Below are 18,650 nucleotides of genomic sequence, written 5' to 3'. Positions count from 1 at the left end.
CCTCAATGTGGAGGCATCTCCACATAGTTTCAGCTGTGTCACATACCTGCTGGCATCCTCGTGCCCTCCCATGAACAATCGTGTATGTGGGGGGGGGACTCCAAAGTTATGTAATATCCTTCCAAGTAATAAGCTTTCCCTGCTTCCATCTACACTGCATCAGAGGTCAGGAAAGAAGACACAGTAGTAAAATTATGTTTGGTAAATCAGCAGTATCTGAGCTTATCATATACAGCTTATCCATACCAGAATGCTCAGCTCTGTAATGGGGAGGCCGGGGGTGGTGGTAATATACAGTTATGTAATTCTTTGTTTTTACATTGCTCTACTTTGTATTTACAGAAGAGGAACTGGCAACTCCACCATTAGATGGCATCATTCTCCCTGGAGTGACAAGGCAAAGCATTTTGGACCTAGCACGCAAGTGGGTAGGTGACTTCTATGAATTTCAAGTAGCAGTTTTGAAATATACATAGTCAACACTCTGGATATAGTGTAGGGCTCTGGGGATCTGTAGGCATTTTTCCAGCAACCTCCTAGAAGTGAGTATTAGGTCACTTCTAGTTGAAAAACACCATTCCTGGTTTCAAACAATTTGGGATTTTTTTTCCTGCTGCAACAAGGTGTGTACCCCCACCTCACTTGCTATAGAAGAGAATCACTTCTCATGGGAACTTTCAGAAGGAGATCTGAGTTTCAAAATTTTCTAAGTCCGTGCAAGGTTCCTCCATCTATACTGTGTAAACATGACTCTAGGGAGTTTATCATACTGGCCCTGAAACGGGCCCAGTGCGTTCTAAACGTGTGCGCGCGCGGGCACACACAGAACAGGATGGGGCCAAGAACCCCATTTTATCGTACGCTGGAACGCCGCCTTTGCCTCTGGGCATTCCAGTTGCGTCCCGGTTCCGTCCCAGAGGGCACCATTTCTGAGAACTGTTCTTTTTTTTTAATATAGTCTTTATTGAGTTTTTTAAATATTAAAAACATATATGCTTGATGCATTAAAGATATACATACCTTCCTCCTTCATTACTTCCTAGCTAGCAGTCCATTTTTAATCATTTTTTAAATCTTGCATTACCTTTTAAACAAATAAGCAAAAAATGAGGGTTTATAACCATGCTAACCTCCAGCAAGTTCTATACAGTTTTTGTTTTTGGGTGCACCAAGCCAGCAGATCCCACTGAAAAATTAAACATAAATGACGTCAGAGTTAGTCTAATTTTTGATCAAATCTGCCAATGATTGATTAACAGAGATATCAAATACAGTCAATGCTTATAGGGGTACTATTCCCACCACTAGATCTCTCCCCCACTCCTTTTTAAGGAAGTTGATGACATCAATCCAGTCTTCTTTAAATATGTTGTGGTTTTCCTTTTTAAGACCTCTTGAAAGCTTGTCCATCTCCATCACATCTAAGAGTTTATAGATCCATTCTTCTTTGGCAGGGATTATCTTCGATTTCCAGTTCTGGGCATATATTATTCTTGCAGCTGATAACATATAAAAGAGTATTTTACCACATTTTTCCCCCAACTCAAAATCTATTACATTAAGTAGAAATACATCAGGAGAGAATTTGAGCTTGATATTCACAATTTTTTTGATTTCAGAATATATCATCTTCCAAAATTTATTGCCTTTTCACGTGTCCGCCACATGTGAAAAAGCGAGGCCTGAACTTTTTCGCATTTCCAACATAAATTATTACCATTATTAAACATTTTACTAATTCTCACCGGTCAGATACCAGCGAAAGAAGATCTTATAGAAATTTTCTTTAATACTCTGGCTACAGTTGTATTTTAATCTTTTTTCCCAGGCGAATTCCCATTGATCTAGTGTAATTACAAATCCAAAATTTCTAGACCATGTAATCATGTTGTCTTTAATTGTCTCTTCCTCCATCTGGTATCGGAGAATACGTTTATACAGTCTCAAGATAGGGGCCTCTTTATCTGAAAGTAATTCTTGTTCTAATACGGAATCTGTTTTACCTATACCCCATTGTTTTTTATCCATAAGGAAGCGTTCCCGTAATTGTCTATAGAAAAGCGTTCTCAGAAATGGTGCCCTCTGGGATGGAACGGGGACGCAACTGGAACGCCCGGCGGCAAAGGCGGCATTCCAGCGTGCGATAAATGGGGTCTTGGCTCCACCCTATTCTGTGCGCACCCCCACGCATGCATGTTTAGAACACACTGGACCCGTTTCAGAGCCAGTACGATAAACTCCTAGAATTTAACCAAAGTTCACCACTACAAAGTATCCCTGCTTTGCTACTGAGAAGTGGCCAGAGAGATTTTGTAAGCAGTGTCAGATGCTTGCACAAACTGAATAAACTGCCTTTTAGGGCCTCAGTTTATGAGGGTCCTCAAAATACTAATCCGTCTGTCAATCAAAATAAATATGTTAGAATAATATCCTTGTTTAACTAATCATACAAGATCTCTCCAACTGGACATAGTTAAGCATGCTGGCTTTAATTATTTATTTAGTTTGCTTAAGGCTGCAGTGAAACATGTGACTGTGTTTTGGGATATAGGTACAATAGAAGTCTCAACAGAGGCTTTTTCTGTGCAGAAATGAGTGGCACCCTACCTTTGGAATTTTCTTCCAAGCATGCTCCTTCTGCTATCTTTCTCGTGCCATACAAAACTCTGTTTATCTTCCCAGGATTTAAATCTTCGAGAAGGGTTTTATTCAGTTTATTTTTATATTATTGCTGTTCTTTTGTACTTTAGTTCTATGTATTGGGGAATTAAATCTAACTGCTAGTTCAAACTGGAATAGGACCATTGAAGCAATTGCTGAATGGTAAATATGTATATAAATCCCATTGATTCAATGGATTTGCTGTAGTTCAGACTTGCACTTGGTGTTTTATAATATATATTAAAAATAATTATGTATGGTCTTAAACTATCTTGATTCTATGCCTGAAGACCAGAAGATATATCAACCTGCTAATGTTTTATTAAATGTTATCATTCTTATTTGTTCAGTATGTTTATAACAAACTTTTCTCAGAGTAGCTCAAGGGGACATATAGGGTTCTTTCTTCTTCCCCATTTTATTCTCTCAACAAACTTGTGAGACAGACTAGATCAAGAGATAATGGCCTACCCATTTTACTTTGTATTTTACTGGTTACAGATACGTTGAACACCACTTATTAGAAAAGTGAGATGAAAACTTTAAAAATAAATAAAAAGCTTATTGTGAAGTCAAAGGCTTTTCACAGGTGGCATCCATAGTTTTTTGTGGATTTTTCAGGCTATGTAGCTGTGCTCTGGAATAATTTATTCCTGACGTTTCACCTACATCTGTGGCTGGCATCTTCAGAGAATGCTGGCAGGGAAGTGAGTGGGGGATATATACTGTGTGGCCCTTGACTGGGAGGAAGTGATTTACATGTTACTCTGTATGTTGCTCTGTTATTGAATGACAAGGCCTCAGGGCAAGGGGGATTTGTGTCTATTTAACCATTCCCAGGCCACCATTCTCTGAAGATGCCAGCCACAGATGCAGGCAAAATGTCAGGAATAAATTCTTCCAGAACATGGCCACATAGCCCCAAAAACCACAAAAACAACTAAATAAGCTTATTCTGTAACTGTCACCTGCCTGTATAAGGCAAGTAAGTTGCTTGCTCTTTAAACGGAGGAAATAGATGATAGTGTTTAATTCTGTGCCTGTCTAACTTTTGCAGGAAGAATTTAAAGTGTCAGAGCGATACATTACCATGAGTGATCTGAAAGCTGCTTTGAAAGACAACAGAGTGAAGGAGATGTTTGGGGCTGGAACAGCTTGTGTTGTGTGTCCCATTTCCACAATATTGTACCTAGGCGAGGTGAGAACATGAATTACTGTTCATTTGTTTATTTATATGATATATGTCCTGCCTTTCTCCCCAAAAGGGACTCAAAGTGTCTTACAGTGTAAGTTAAATGAAAACAAAATAGATTAAAATAATATGTGGTATATATGTTTGTTAAAAAACATATTAAACCATCAAACCAATTAAAACATTACTTTTAAGACATTAATTTAAAACAAAAGCACATAAAACATATACAATATTACATATTAAAAAATAGCATACCTATTGCATTTACTTCTATCCCAACTTGTTAAAGGCTGAAAGTTGTTACTGTTTTGCTGCTATTAATTGCAATCAAGTAAACCAGCTTATGGTAACCTCATGAATGAGAGACTTCCAAGACGCTCTACAGATGGGCGAAATGGGGCACCATCGTTACGTGCGAGGGGCAACGCTTCCAGATGCCTCTCGCCCCTCACATGTGATGAGGGCATCAAAATGGCGGTGCCCTGTACAGTTGGGCGCCACCATTTTGACGCAACAGATGCGTAGCGTCTGCATGTCGCGATGCCATTGTGATATCATGAGTGCGCCATTGGCGCACTGTGGCATCACAATCACGTTCCAAAAAGAACCTGCTATTTGCGGATTTTTATGCTGCACGAGGAAGCCGCGTGGTTTGTCTGCTGCAGCTTCCTCGCACAGCAAAACAAGGCACAAGCAGACCGCCCATTTTGGGCGGTCTGTACCCCACCCAAGTTACTCTGTCATCAATAGCCTTGCTCAGATCTTGCAAATTCTGGGCTGTGGCTTCCTTGATTGAGTCTATCTACCTGTAATGCAGTCTTTAAATCCCTGTTTTGGGAGAAAGGCGAGATATAAATATATCTAACTATCTATATATATAATATATATAAATATATATATCGAGATATATATCAACTGGTTTAAATCTTACTTGTCAGACAGATCTTTTGCAGTGGTCACGGGTGGTCAGACTTCATCCTCTGTTCCGCTATCTGTTGGAGTTCCCCAGGGCTCTGTCTTGGGTCCCCTTCTGTTCTCTCTATACACACTGTCCCTAGGTAAACTCATCAGTTCTTTTGGTTTCTCCTATCATCTGTATGCTGACGACACTCAGCTGTATCTCTCCACCCCTGACCTTTTGACGGGGCTCAAACAGCAAGTTTCTTCTTGTCTGACTGCCATCTCTCAGTGGATGTGGCTTCGGCGCTTGAAGCCCAACATGTCTAAGACTGAGCTTCTTGTCTTTCCACCTAAACCCACCCTTCAATATTCCTTTTCTGTTTCTGTCAACGACACTTCTATCCAACCGGTTCATCAAGCCCGCAGTCTTGGCTTCATTTTTGACTCTTCTCTGTCATTTATTCCCCAGATCCAGGCCACCGCCAAGGCCTGTAGATTCTTTCTCCTCAACATTGCCAAGATCCGTCCATTCCTCTCAGCCTCTACTGCCAAGACTCTAGTCCATGCCCTAGTGGTTTCGTGACTAGATTATTGTAACCTCCTTCTGACAGGGCTTCCTCTTTCACACCTCCATCCTTTAATCTCTGTCCAGTATTCAGCTGCCCGTATTGTCACATCCGCTCGCTGCTTTGACCATGTTTCTCCTCCTTCCCCTTCCGCATCCGGTACAAGCTTTTGTTACTGACTTTCAAAGCCCTCCATGGATTGGCCCCTCCTTACTTATCTGACCTTCTTTCTCCTTACATTCCTACTCGCACCCTCCGCTCTTGTAGTCTCCTGTCACAGTGTAGGACTACCACTGCCCCCTCCCGAATTCGTCCCTTCTCGCTTGCTGCCCCTTACTCCTGGAACCTTCTTCCCCCACATGCACACCTCATCACTTCTCTACCCAGTTTCAAAACTGAGTTAAAGACTACATTGTTTAGAGAAGCATTCCCAGAGGCTAGCCCCTCTCTGACCCAGGAAGTCTCCTTTTAACCATTAATTAAGAAGCTAAGCCCTTCCTCCAGTCCATCTGCCTTGGTCCAGGCCTCGGAGGTGGAGAAGAACTGCTGGACCTGATCCCATTCCCCACCACCACTCCCTTCTCCTTTTGTGTCGTGTCTTCTTAGATTGTAAGCCTAAGGGCAGGGAACTGTCTAACTAAAAGATTGTATGTACAGTGCTGTGTAAATTTACAGCGCTTTATAAATAAAGGTTAATAATAATAATAATAATAATAATAATAATAATAATAATAATTTTCATCTTTTCCTACTGCTTTCTACCTTATCAAGCATTATTATCTTTTGTAGTATGTCATGTCTTCCCATGATATGCCAAAGGTACAATAGCCTCAGTGCCTTACAGCATTACAAACAAACCCGGAATGCAAGTGTAGAGAAGTGTCTTTCTCTTGCTACATCCGCATGACATCAAAGCACTTTAATTCTCTTTTGGTTGTAAAAGCATGAGGGAGACTTGTAAAACATCCCTTTTGCCAAAGAAATTTTTCCAGCCAGGCAAAAGGAATACCTTTACAACACTCTTCCATGCTTTTATGATTGAAAGTGAACAAAAGTGCTTTGACCAGTATCTATGACCAGTAAAATACAATATTTGAAGAAACTGAAAAACAGAAACATGCTTCCCTCTGCTGGCCTGCTGGATTTGTTTGTAGTGCAGTAAGACTCTCAGTTTAGTCATCTTGGCTTATAGGAAGAGTTCCAGTTTGATTTGCTGTTGAACCCATTTATTTATCCTTTTGATAGTCTGCAGAACTCTCCTCCAGCACCATATTTCAAATGAGTTGAATCTCTTATTGATTTTCTTTGCTGTCCAGCCTTCACAGCCATAAGTAGGGACTGGAAATACAATGGCATGGACAATCCTGACTTTAGTATTAAAAGTCTGAAGACCTGTTTATTAAATAGGAAGATCTTCGCCTGCCAGCAAAAATAGAGCAGAGGGAATCAACCAAGTTATGTCTTCAACTTTTACACAGCAGGACTGTTATCATGGAGAGGTTTCAAAGGCAGGATACAGACCACCCATTTGGGGTGGCCTGCACCCGCCCCTTTCCCCAACAGATCGGGGCCTGAGCTGCCACAGCAGCAGCCCCAGAGACCCCGATCTGCTGCTTCCCCACGACCTGGAAAGGGGTGTCCTTGGGGCTTCATGCCCCAAAGACACCCCGACAGTGGCAGAGAAAGGGAGAAAGGGGCCTCTCTGTATCGCTGGTGCGGCCGTTTAAGGGCCAGGCCAGCAATATGTGCAGTGGAAGGAGCTCCGAAGCGGAACTCCTTTCGGTGCTGCTTAAAGGGTACCATAAGCGCCCTACAGCGGCACCATGATGTGACGCCTGCGCCACGGCCATGTAGGCAGGGCGCCGCCATTTTGATGTATAGAGTACATCACATGTGATTAATTTGTTGTATTTTGGGGAATTTGTTTCATTATACTTGTTTGGTTGTTAATATATTTATTTATTTATTTTATTGCACAAATATACAAAAAACATACCAAAATCAAATGAAAACACCATATCATCATATTATGTTTGTTAATATATTTAAACAGTGAGTGTTTATCAGATTTGCTTGCCAGCTGCTTTTACAATTGGTATTCTATCAGTGAACTGGAAATTTCTTGCAATTGTTAACAGACCTTAAACATTTTTTATCACAAAGAAGAATAAATGTGATGGAAGCCATGTCCCAAAAGGAGCAAGAGAGAAAATAACTACTCTTCCTACCCCCTTATTTTTCATATTCCGCCACAACCAGTAATTTCTCATATATTGTTGTTCTTTTTTTTTTAAATTTGCCTAGAATTTGCACATTCCAACCATGGAGAATGGACCTCAAATAGCCACCCGCTTCTTGAACCAGCTGAGTGATATCCAAGTAAGGGTCTAATTTCTTTCCAATGATAATTATGCAAGAGAAAGATGACTGAAGCTGCTCTTTTCATTTCCAGTGACCTAGGGGTCATGCAAATGGGGCAGAAGGAGTGGCCAGAGTCTGCTCCTGCCCTGATCACTGTGGGACCATGGTGATTGAATGCCGGAAGAGAAGGGCTCCAGTCTACTTCCTGCCAATGGCTGGTGGATCAGGGCACCCAGGGACTGTCTTTGTCCCTGGATGTTCCAGTCTATCTGCCTGAAGGGCTCCTGGCACCATTCAGTGACAGAAGTGGCCTCCAGGAGTTCGCTGTTGCATGCTGACACGTTCCAGCTGGCCTCCTTGCTGCCTCTGGGTCGGTGGGCCAGGTCATTCTCAGAACCTTCATCATCCTGGAATCCCAGTCTACCAACTGAGGCATGGCAGTACACTCCACACCAGAAGTCAGACCCCCCCCCACCAGATGTCATCTGTTGAGATCTGCACCTCCCACTCCATCCCTAGAAATGTACCTGCATTGTACTTCATGACTGAGGGAGAATCAAATCCAGAATCTGAACTTTGTTTGGCATTTTAACCACTATAACACACTGACTTCTCTAATACCTTTTGCTTCTTTTTCAGTATGGAAGAGAAGACAGTGAGTGGACAGTTGTGGTATCATGAGCATAAATGGCAGTGAAGATTCAGACCTTCTGGCAATACAACCAGGCAGGCTGAAGTTCCACCTGAACGATGACCAGTTTTACTGTAGCTTTGCATAGAGTAGTTCTGTGTTTTATCACTTTGTTCCTAGGCTGGGATGGGGGTGATCATTTCCACATGCCAGGGAGTGTGAACACAATCATTTTGATTTTCTACTGTGATATTGCTCTAGAATAGAAACCTGTCTTCTGGTATAGGTGCTAGATGTAAGCAATAGACACTTTTCTAGTGGATTCCTTGGTGCCCCTTGTGTCTTTGGTACAATTGACAGGTGTCTTGAAAAGTTCTTCAACTGCTCTTCAGTGCAAATGAAATACTCTCAACTTTTAACTGTAGATCAAACTGTTACATACAGTTCAGTTGCCAAATGTCTCAGAGAAGCCTTTGCACTCTCTGAAGCCAGAATCCTCTAGTATACAAGTATAATCCCTACTATTGCTAGCACAACTACTTTTTCTGCCAATTTGTAAGTAAGTATCCAGTACCTACTAACAACAGTTTTCCCAGACTACATGAGATGCTGCAAGTGCAGCTCTACTCCCAGTCCAGATAGCCAAAGTGCTGTTCTGGGGAAACTCCCTTGTGCTGCTGTCCAGCCAGCCAACTTCACCCTCCTTCTTGGCTGGCTTCCTTTTGCTCCTAGACCTCTGTGTATGTGTATACTGGCATAACTGCCCCGGCTTCAGTAGTAGCTTGGATTGGGCCTTCTCTTTGTTTCTAAGGGTGGAAGGTTAAAAAAAGTTATTTATTTTAGGATTATTTTTTGTGCCATCTCTTTATCTTTTGGATGGATGGGACATTTCTTTTAGGTTCCTAACGCTCTGAAGGAATCTCCTTTTTAACATTTCCAACATATGCCTTTCAACAAACCTCATAACTGTGTATCTTTTTAAACAATAAGCATTGAGCTGGGTTTTGCTCACGGTACCTGGGGATGGTATGCCATGAGTAAATTCAGATCACAGTTTATTTCTCATTGCTAAATTACTTCTGCTATCACCATACTATGAGGTATTGATGGAACCTTTTGAACTTTAAGTGATCCAAATCTTGGTAACTTCTATACTGCGCTGATTGCATAGTCTCCACCCCCCAAAGAGGTATTGGTTGTAGTCTCATATAAAGTTTGGAAAGTTGGATTGTTGGGTTTTTTTTGGGGGGGGGGGTGGGTTTTTTTTGCCATGTAGGCCAGGAGATTCTGGGAGTTATAGTCTAAAAAAGGAACTTTTCTGAGCTCTGGACTCATCGTCCCTTGTACATCACAGTCTAATTCTGTTTGCTATCCATAACACTACAAAAATCAAACAATTCAGAAGAGCAAAGTTGGTCACTTGAATAGAGCCTTAATCTAGTGGGAGAACTGATCAAGTGCAATCTGAAGCATTTTGAGATGTTGGAAAGCATCTAAACCAGAAGTGGAGAGATGCTTGCAGCATCTATTTTATTATTGTTTTTACTAGACCCCCAGTGCCCACTAACCAGAGCCAATTGCAAAATAGTGACTGTGGGCAGCAAAATAGTAGTTCATTTAGTCAGTGTCAATTGCTTTCTTTATTCCATGAGCCTTGCAATCTACATATATATCTCGTATGTATGCTAGTACAAACTTGTATTTACACGAGAGATTCATTGCTGCCATTATTGTTATCATTTTCTTGTTGGCATTGATAAGTATTAAGAGCCAGACAAATTTGTCCATCTGTGTCAAAAGGATCCAGCAATCTACTGTAGATCTTGAACTATCTTCTGTCCACCCTTATCTATTCCACGTAGTGCACAGGTTAAACATTTAATAGGCCTTTTAGTAATGTATTAAACATAAAAACTTGGATAGGATTTTATTTACTCCCTTTTCTTGCACTCTCTTTTCTTCTTTCTTATTGCCTCTCACTTTTTCCCTGAAGTCTCCATGGCTCTGCAATTAATAGCTTTGGTTGTTTGTTCCCTTTCAACCCACATGAATTTTATCATCTACTAAATGAAATTATCATCTCATAACACATCTTTTTCTGAGCTAGCTTTAAGACATCTCTTGCCAAAGAGGTTACTTACTACGTTGTTCAGTGCTCTCACATTTCCAGCGGCGAGATATTTATTAAATAAACATTATTCTAGCTTCATGGGGGCAGCCCTTGAATTATGCTGGTAAGGAAACCAATTAAACAATGCAGAGAATGGGTTCTCTGTTTTGCTGTTGCACTAAGGCAGTACTTTTCAAACTAACATTTTTTCCTCCTCATATAAGCGGGTAGGGTGAAATATTGGGAAACTTTAACTCTGCTACTTTTTTTAACAGAGCCTACCTCTACCTGGTGATTTGATATATATCTAGAAATATTTTCAGTATTTCTCAGTCTTTCCTCACTCCCAATGTAATTTCATCATGGTCTGGCGGACCCCTAAGATAGAGAAAACACATGACATGATAGTTCGCAAACTGTATTCCTGTCGGTGGTGGAAAAGAAAGCATGTAAACAGTCACATGAACAAGAACATCAAGCATCTCAGGGAGTGGTACAATAGCACAGTCTTCTTGCTGACACACTAGTTTTACATGTACAAGAGGAGCGCCAGCTGTACCGTTTAGACCAGGAGTGGCTCAAGGGTAACTATTTAACTGCTTGTTGATGTTTTGTTGTTGTTGCTTTAAATAATGCACAACAGAGATATAAAATGCTAGTTGCACTGACCTGGCAGTGTTTTTACTGCCAGGAATGGAAAAGGTGCTTGTGTAATGTTCTGCCTCATATGCCCAAATAACTTGGCTAGATTTAGGTACTACACATCTTGACTTTGGTGAGTGTGGTGTGCCTCAGGCTGCAAAATATCTTGAGCTGGCCCTGTTCAAGAGCTTTCTGATGTCCACAGAGACTGAGTCAACCCCCTCTCTGCATCCTGAAAAATAATGCTCCCAGTACCAAATACCAAATATTTCTAGGACTATTTTATTCACCTTATAAATATGCCCATTAGGTGATATTGTTCAACCAGTAGTTATGAACCCTAGATACAAATGACAGCTATTCCTATGATTGTAATGAGACTCCATCCCACTCCACCTCCACTGGCATCTCACTTGCAAAAAAAACTTGCCAAGTGATAACCCCAGTTCACACACTAACTTTCATTTGCACAAGTGGAAACCCAAAGAGCCAAAGGGTTGCTCACATGGAAAACACAGTATGTTGACCTAAATTTATTCTAGTTGCTGACCCCAACTAGAGTAAACTCACTGAAGCAATGAAATTTATATACAATATGTCTTGATGTGCATCATTTGGCAATTGATTCAGTGAGTTTACTTTAGTTGGGATTGGATTATACAGCTATGCTTTAGGTTGGTGATCAATAGACTCCAGGACCAATTTCTATTTCATAAACCTATATATCACTATATTGAAGCCCACCTGAAGTGGATGATGCTAAACCGTGTTCTCTTATATTCGTGCTAAGTCAAAACCATTGTGCTTTGAGGTAGGAGTAGCACTGTCTATTTCTTCTTTCCTCTTGTGTGTATGTTGTGCTCCAATTCACTTTTATTCCAAGTATTGTTAGCCAGTGGTATGTCTAGAACTCTCAGCTTCCTGCTTATTAGACTAATGGCCACATTATTTAGTAGACTGCACCACAATTTTGAAGTTGGGTAGAGGCATTACATGAACAAGGCCACTATCATAACTGAAGAGTGCCTTTTTTTTTACCAGGGAGAGTGTATCCACATTAAGGATTTTGACTCACTAAGATCAAAATATAGCTGGCAAAGATGGCACCTGAGAATCTTCTTTGCAACTATTTCATTACAAAAACACAGGAAAATAGAGGTTGGAAAGTTGCCTTTTAGAAGTAATTCATTGTGTAAGAACCTTCCCCAACAATTTAGTGATGTTACAAGCTTGTTACATATTTTATTAACTTTATTTGGTACTTTTTCATTTCTCATTTGAGGGGGAAAACTTTTGGAATGATAAGAGAGCAACATAAAACTTGAAAGAAATAGTCTTTCATTATAACTTTAAAGTTATAATTCCTACTCATTATGTTGCTTTTGAAATGTGATTTGGTTGTACCCTTTTCACCTAAATAAATAAATAAATAAATACAGAATTAGTTACAGGTGATTATATTACATGCAAACTTCTTACATTCAGGCTGTTCAAGAGGGGGAAGTATTTGTAGGGACAAGCAAAGGGGTGTTCCACCACTACTTTCCCCTTTCAACTGTTTTCCTCTTAGCTTCTTTTCTGAGGAATCTAGTTAGGATTCCTATAAACACTGCCATCTCAAATGACAACAGGGAATAATTTAGCAGCTCTCCCACTATTTGTTTCTTTACTATACCCCTCTCCTCTCTTGTTTTGCAGGGAGAAATTATGATTTGGACTCACAGCCTTGCATGTACCAGTGAAAATGTTGTTCTAGTGCCAGATGTAGTCTCTTGAGCATATATAAAATGCTCTACTTGTGACAGAGCTGGATATATTTATTTGGTGGTATACTAGAGGTTCATACCGCTAGTTTATTCCTACTGAAAATTATCCCAACAGATAAGTTCTTTGTTGGTTAGTATGATGAGTACCTCCTTCTTCCCAGTTTTGCTTTCAGGACATCATGATTTGGAACTGAGCATAAAAGACGTACCCAAATCCCTAGTTTACTCCTTTCTCTTCTTAAAAGTATTTTTGGGGGGAGGATCTCCTATCTCTCCTCAAAGTATTTACCATTTTAAAAATTGTTCTTGAAGAGGTATCAGTGGACAGTATACTGGTACTGGCTTCCCAGCAGACAGAGAAACATACTATGTCTATGTTCATGAGATAGCCAAGTTAAACAGTATGTAGTGAAATGAGAGTCTTGTCTGCACAGACAGGATAACCCAGGCTGGCCTCGGAGCTGCCCATTTCTGTCATGCCAGTTACCTGTCATTGCTGTTGCAGCATTAGGAGGCTGCCATGAATCATGTTTTTTTGTGGGCAGAAGGAGGCACCCAGCTTCAGTCACATGGCTGGGTGCTTGCTCTGATGTCAGAGGACACAACCTGGCCATCAGTGGCTGCAGGGGGATGCAGTGGGGCATGTAGGGGAATAGCTGGCCATCACTGCCATGCCCCATTCCAGGGTTTCCTGGAGAACCTGGAGCAAAAGGTGAATTTATTTAAATAGTTTAAAGGCTATAAAAGGCTAGGTTCAATATGGGTCCTCCTTCAAGGTGTGTAGACAACCTGTACCAGAACCAGGGGTTTGGTCATGCATTGTCTGAACAGGACACTGTCTGGAAGCAGAGGGAGTGGGTCTTTTGGCCCATGCAGACAAAGTCTAAGACTCTCGTGGCCAAAGCACAGAGACTTTTTCATGTGTAAGGATTATGATCTCATATGTCACCCTTCCCAGCTTCCATTTTCTCTGAGCTTGGCTAGAATCTTCACAGGTGGGAAGGAAATGAATTTTCCCAACAAAAGTGTATCCCTTGCTCTATCGGAATGTATTTTGGAGTGTCTTGAACAGGGGAACTGAGACCTGTTAGCTTTGCAAAAGACCTGCTCTTGGCATATATGACAGCTGTTAGAATTGGTTTGTAGATATTGATGACTACAACTGTCTACATTTTTAAACTCCCCTCGGGGTGGGAGCAAGGGATTTGGTATATAAAAGCATTGTCATGTGCAAAAATTTAACTGATGTCTTGTTAGGAAAAAGAAATGTGTGAACTTTTGAATGGAATGATAAAGGTAAGCTCTTATTCTGTGAAGCAATGTTTTGGCCACACTAGTAAGAAGTAGTGCTCAAAAATTTGCAGATTCACAGAAGTGTATATATATCACAAAAACCACTCTGTAGACCTTCATGATGCTGATGCTGATGTTCACTCACTGTAGTTGTTTGTGTAACCTTGTGTACCCTGAGAACAACTGAAGGAATACTGTCAAATGGTGGTTGTATATACATTGCAATCTAATAGGGCAAAGTAACTGACATTGTAGATGAGAATGCTTTTATCAAGGTGTATTCTTGAGTTATATCTGGTTGCATTCTGTCTACAGATACTGGGAAGTTTGGAGTATCAAGTTTAAAGAAATACTGGACTAGAGAAAACTACCAAGAAGGTGATTCTTGGTATTACTAAGCCAAAGCCGCATCCAGTGCACTTCTGTTATAACAGACACTTGGCAAGTTACTTGCTGAGAATTCACTGAAAAAGTTAGAACCAGAACTTAGAAATGTTAGTTATTTGGACCATGACTTTTTCAGCCAGTATGGATTCTGAAAACTGTGGTCCAAAAAAGCTTTGATTGGAATATAAAGCTGCATTTCAGGGTACACAGAGGAAGGAGGACGAAGGAGCCTCTGCTGTTACTTCTTCTGTTATGCCACATTTTTTTCTACAGTCTCCAATGAAGACAACAGCATTTTTGAAACAGATACAGATCTGTACTAAAATTCAAGAACAGACATGACTGAACAGCTGTGGAAGCTAAATGGCTCAATCTTGGAATCTGTTAGGATCTAGTTGGTTTCTTATTACTCTGATCATCCAGCTGATCATTTCTTGTTATTGATACTGTAGTCCAGAAAAGTAGATTGCTAAGCTACTCATTATTAATGCTACTATTGTGCCACTGAAAAATACAAGAAATATAGGAAGATGCTCTGTGGTCTACCAATGTAGCCAAATCAGATGTTTAGCTCTGGAAATTCTGAGCAAAATGCAATTTTTTAAAATATAAAACAGTGCACTTTCTTCCCACCCAGTTGCCTTGAACTACAACCCACTCGCACAATCCAATTGGAGGTGAGATTTCCACTTTTTCCTAAAATAAGCAGTTGTTGCTGCATTTTCAGAGATTCTGTGATTTCAAGCAGCTTGCTATTTTAAGCATCCAGCCTAGCAAGGCAGACCATCTCTTCCCTGCTCTCTCTCACTTGGGCAGAATAATAGATAGCTAAATAAATAGGATCGCTAGCATGTTGTAGTGGTTTGAGTGTTGGGACTATAATTCAGGAGACCAGGGTTCAATTCACCACTCAGCCATGAAGCCCACTGAGTGACCTTGGGCAGGTCACACTCAGCATCAGAGGGAGACAATGGCAAACCTCCTCTGAACAAATCTTGCTAAGAAAACCCCTTAGGATCGCCACAAGTTGGAAACGTCTTGAAGGCATACAACACACACAGAGAGATACACTAAGCTATTTTAAGTCCCAGCTAACCAAAGTCCCTAGTGTACCTTATGTTTTCTAAGTGTCTTCTCTCTCACACACCCCAAACATCACCTCCATACTTCTCTCTAGCTCTGCTGGTACATCTCTGCTCCTCCCCCCATAAAGAAACAGCACAAGGCAGCCATTCATTGACCCTTTTTCCTTTCCCTCTCATTGCTCAGACTGAGTCAAAGCACACCCAGTAAAGTGAGACTGAAACCCTTCTTACATTCCACTAAAGAGTAGTGAATTACAGCCTTGACTGACACAGGGAAATAAGTTCCATTGTTGCAGATCATTACTACATCAAAGTAATTAATTGAAAAATCATTTACTTTCTATTTCTGGGCTCAGGGCACTGCTCTTTGTGAGCAACATCTAAATCTAAAGATCCATGATAAGGTGGTGTTGAAACTATATTGGGAGAGGCAGGAAGTGCCCATGGAGACTTTGTGGTTTGCATAGAGTCTTTTCAAGAGAAGTACACTGGAGCAGACTTTGATCTAATCTGCACTGCAGAAATAATGCAGTTTGACACCACTTTAGCTGACATGGCTCTATGTTGTGGCATTCTGGGATTTGCTGTTTTGTGAAATATTTAGCCTCTGAGAGGTCTGGTGGCACAGCAAACTACAAATCCCAGAATTCCATGGCACTGAGCCATGGCAGTTAAAATGGTCAAACTACATTATTTCTGCAGTGCACATTAGACATATGTCGGTCAAAAGAAACAGCTGTTATATACTGGAAACTTACCTTGCTCAGTATAAGCCATATCTTTAATAGTAAGCATACAAGAAAACACAAACGGCAATTTCTCTATTTTCTCGGATATAACTGGCACCTTGGCTGCCATCTGCACCCGCTAGATCTAAGCATGCACTCAGAGTTGTAGCTCTTGGGGGGGGGGGGGCAAAATGAGGGCATTGCCCTCCATGGCATTTTCTTTCACTCCCCCCACTGCATTGACTCAAAACTTTTAGTATAGCAGTAACTTAAAATATTCACCAAGCATTTAGAAATACAGTTAAGCATCCAAAGAAAAGGAGCAAGCAAAGTTACCAAAGGAATGCAAACACTGGAAATGTAAGAGTTCTAGCTGTGAAGAATTTTCAGTGTCATATTCCACAATGCTAGAAATGTGTGGACGGAAAGAAAAGGTCCAGAAGAGTTGTGTGTATTTATATGATACTTACCTCTTTGCTGTGTGGCCACTGAGTTTAACTGGAGTGCACTGTTGTGTCTTTGCAATGTAGCAGAGGAGTGTTTTGTACCCTGGGACTGTCTTATGTAAAAAATAATACACATGTATGAGATTGGGAGGGGGGTTGTTTGTTTTTTCAGATTGTAGTTGCAAAAGGCTCTGATTTTTAAATGTTCTTTTTCTTAAATGTAAAAGAGGGTAATGGATCACACTCAAACCAGCAGAGTATTTTGATATTGCGTGACAATCTTACGGAAAAAAATAAATAAAAATTATACCTTCGTTTGTCTGTATTTTTATTGTTTGAACAACAGCCAAATGCTTGCTTGAGCTAGAAGAAAAGAGATCTGGGAACAACAGTGAAGTCCATACTGGAGAACAGCAGCTGGGAGAAGGCTGCTCTAACCATTGCAGGACACTAGTGGGTCTCCTAATGGAAGTGTGTATTGACAGAAAGGTGTCAGCTCAGCAGGAAAACCCATGTAAATAATTTATGCATCAAATCTAATTTTAAAAACACCTCAGCATTAAAGTGGACATTGTTTCAAGCTCTGTTTTCTCCATTTTGTTTTTCTACTGTGTGCCTGATCACTCAATCCCATGGGTGTTTTATTGAGTATAAGTTCCTCTGTTTCCAATGATAAATGTGTTTAGAATTGCTATTAGAGTCATTTACATTACATTACAGAAGGCCCTTGGTATCTGCTGGGATTTGGTTTCAGGACCCCCCACCCCTGTAGATAACAAAATCCATTGATGCCCTAGTCCCATTACATACAACGGGGTAAAAAAATAGTCCACCTTAAACAAAATGGCAAAATGAAGATTTGCTTTTTGGAATATATATATTTTAAAAATATTTTCAAACCATGGATACTTGAATCTGTGGATAAAGAATCCATGCATACGGAGGGTTGACTGTGCTATTTACATCCCTCATACTGGGTTGTGACGTCATTAGGGGATGCAAGTGGTATGGTCCACACCAGGTGACACTTCAAAGGGGGTGACATGGTCTGGCTGTCTACCTACTGCGGGTGCCAGCCTCCCTGCTGCCCCGGCTCCCTTTGCTGAGAAAACCAGGGCAGCAGGGAGGAGGACAAGGGCAGTGGACACATGCACACCCCTGCCAGTCTCCATCTGTGCCTCTGCTGCTTTGCTTGCCAGGCTGCCCCACTGGCATCCCATACCAGGTTTCACTGGAGGGTAGATGGCCAGCCAGCCAGCTGGAGAATAGGTGAATAAGGCAGCAGGGGGGAGGGAGAGAGAAAGGAATGGGGCATCACACTGGGTGACACTAACCTGAGTGATGCCACTGGTGATATCATGAGTTGCCGCAGCGGGTGATGCCAACCTTAGTGAAGCCACTGATATTGGGAAGATGTATTTATGCATATTTCAGCTTCTGTTATTGTATAAGTCATCTTGACATGAGGGTTGGGACACATGAAAGTGACCTCTAGGGAGATTACTACACATAGCTTTTGAACTGTAATTACACCTGGGAAATGGCAGATTTGGCTATACATACCATATAATACCTCTGACCCATATCTGCTGCATCCCCAACCATGATTAGAACATCCCTTTTCATTGATGGGGGAAACCCATCAATGAGCTGTCAATGGCACAAGTGACCAGATGCTAAACGTTGCTGTGGGACCAGTCACATTATTGCCAGCCATGTAGTGTCAGTCTCCCCTTTTCTCTCCCTGTACCACCTTCCCTCATTATTCCCAAGCAGCCTGATTTCCTCCCCTCCATTTTCTCTCTCCCTCTCTCTTTTTACTTATTTTTCATTGGCATTGCTGTAGCAGAGCTCTGGAACTGTGTGAGTTAAAAGGAAT

General features: G+C 41.1%; 1 protein-coding gene across 4 annotated transcripts in view; it reads left to right on the top strand.

Moving 5' to 3' along the window:
• The window catches only part of BCAT1 (branched chain amino acid transaminase 1), a 103,777-nt gene extending 86,691 nt beyond the window's left edge, over nucleotides 1–17,086 (top strand). For all 4 annotated transcript variants that reach the window (XM_042469276.1, XM_042469273.1, XM_042469274.1 and 1 more), the window contains 4 exons: nucleotides 343–428; nucleotides 3,719–3,859; nucleotides 7,627–7,701; nucleotides 8,323–17,086. In XM_042469276.1, the coding sequence (XP_042325210.1) occupies nucleotides 343–428; nucleotides 3,719–3,859; nucleotides 7,627–7,701; nucleotides 8,323–8,364 (344 nt within the window). In that variant the 3' untranslated portion in view covers nucleotides 8,365–17,086. The remainder of the gene's footprint in view (nucleotides 1–342; nucleotides 429–3,718; nucleotides 3,860–7,626; nucleotides 7,702–8,322) is intronic.
• Nucleotides 17,087–18,650: the final 1,564 nt, after the last annotated feature.

This window comes from Sceloporus undulatus, chromosome 5 (genome assembly GCF_019175285.1).
Source record: "Sceloporus undulatus isolate JIND9_A2432 ecotype Alabama chromosome 5, SceUnd_v1.1, whole genome shotgun sequence".
NCBI lineage: Eukaryota > Metazoa > Chordata > Lepidosauria > Squamata > Phrynosomatidae > Sceloporus > Sceloporus undulatus.
This window is presented reverse-complemented; position numbering and strand designations above follow the sequence as displayed.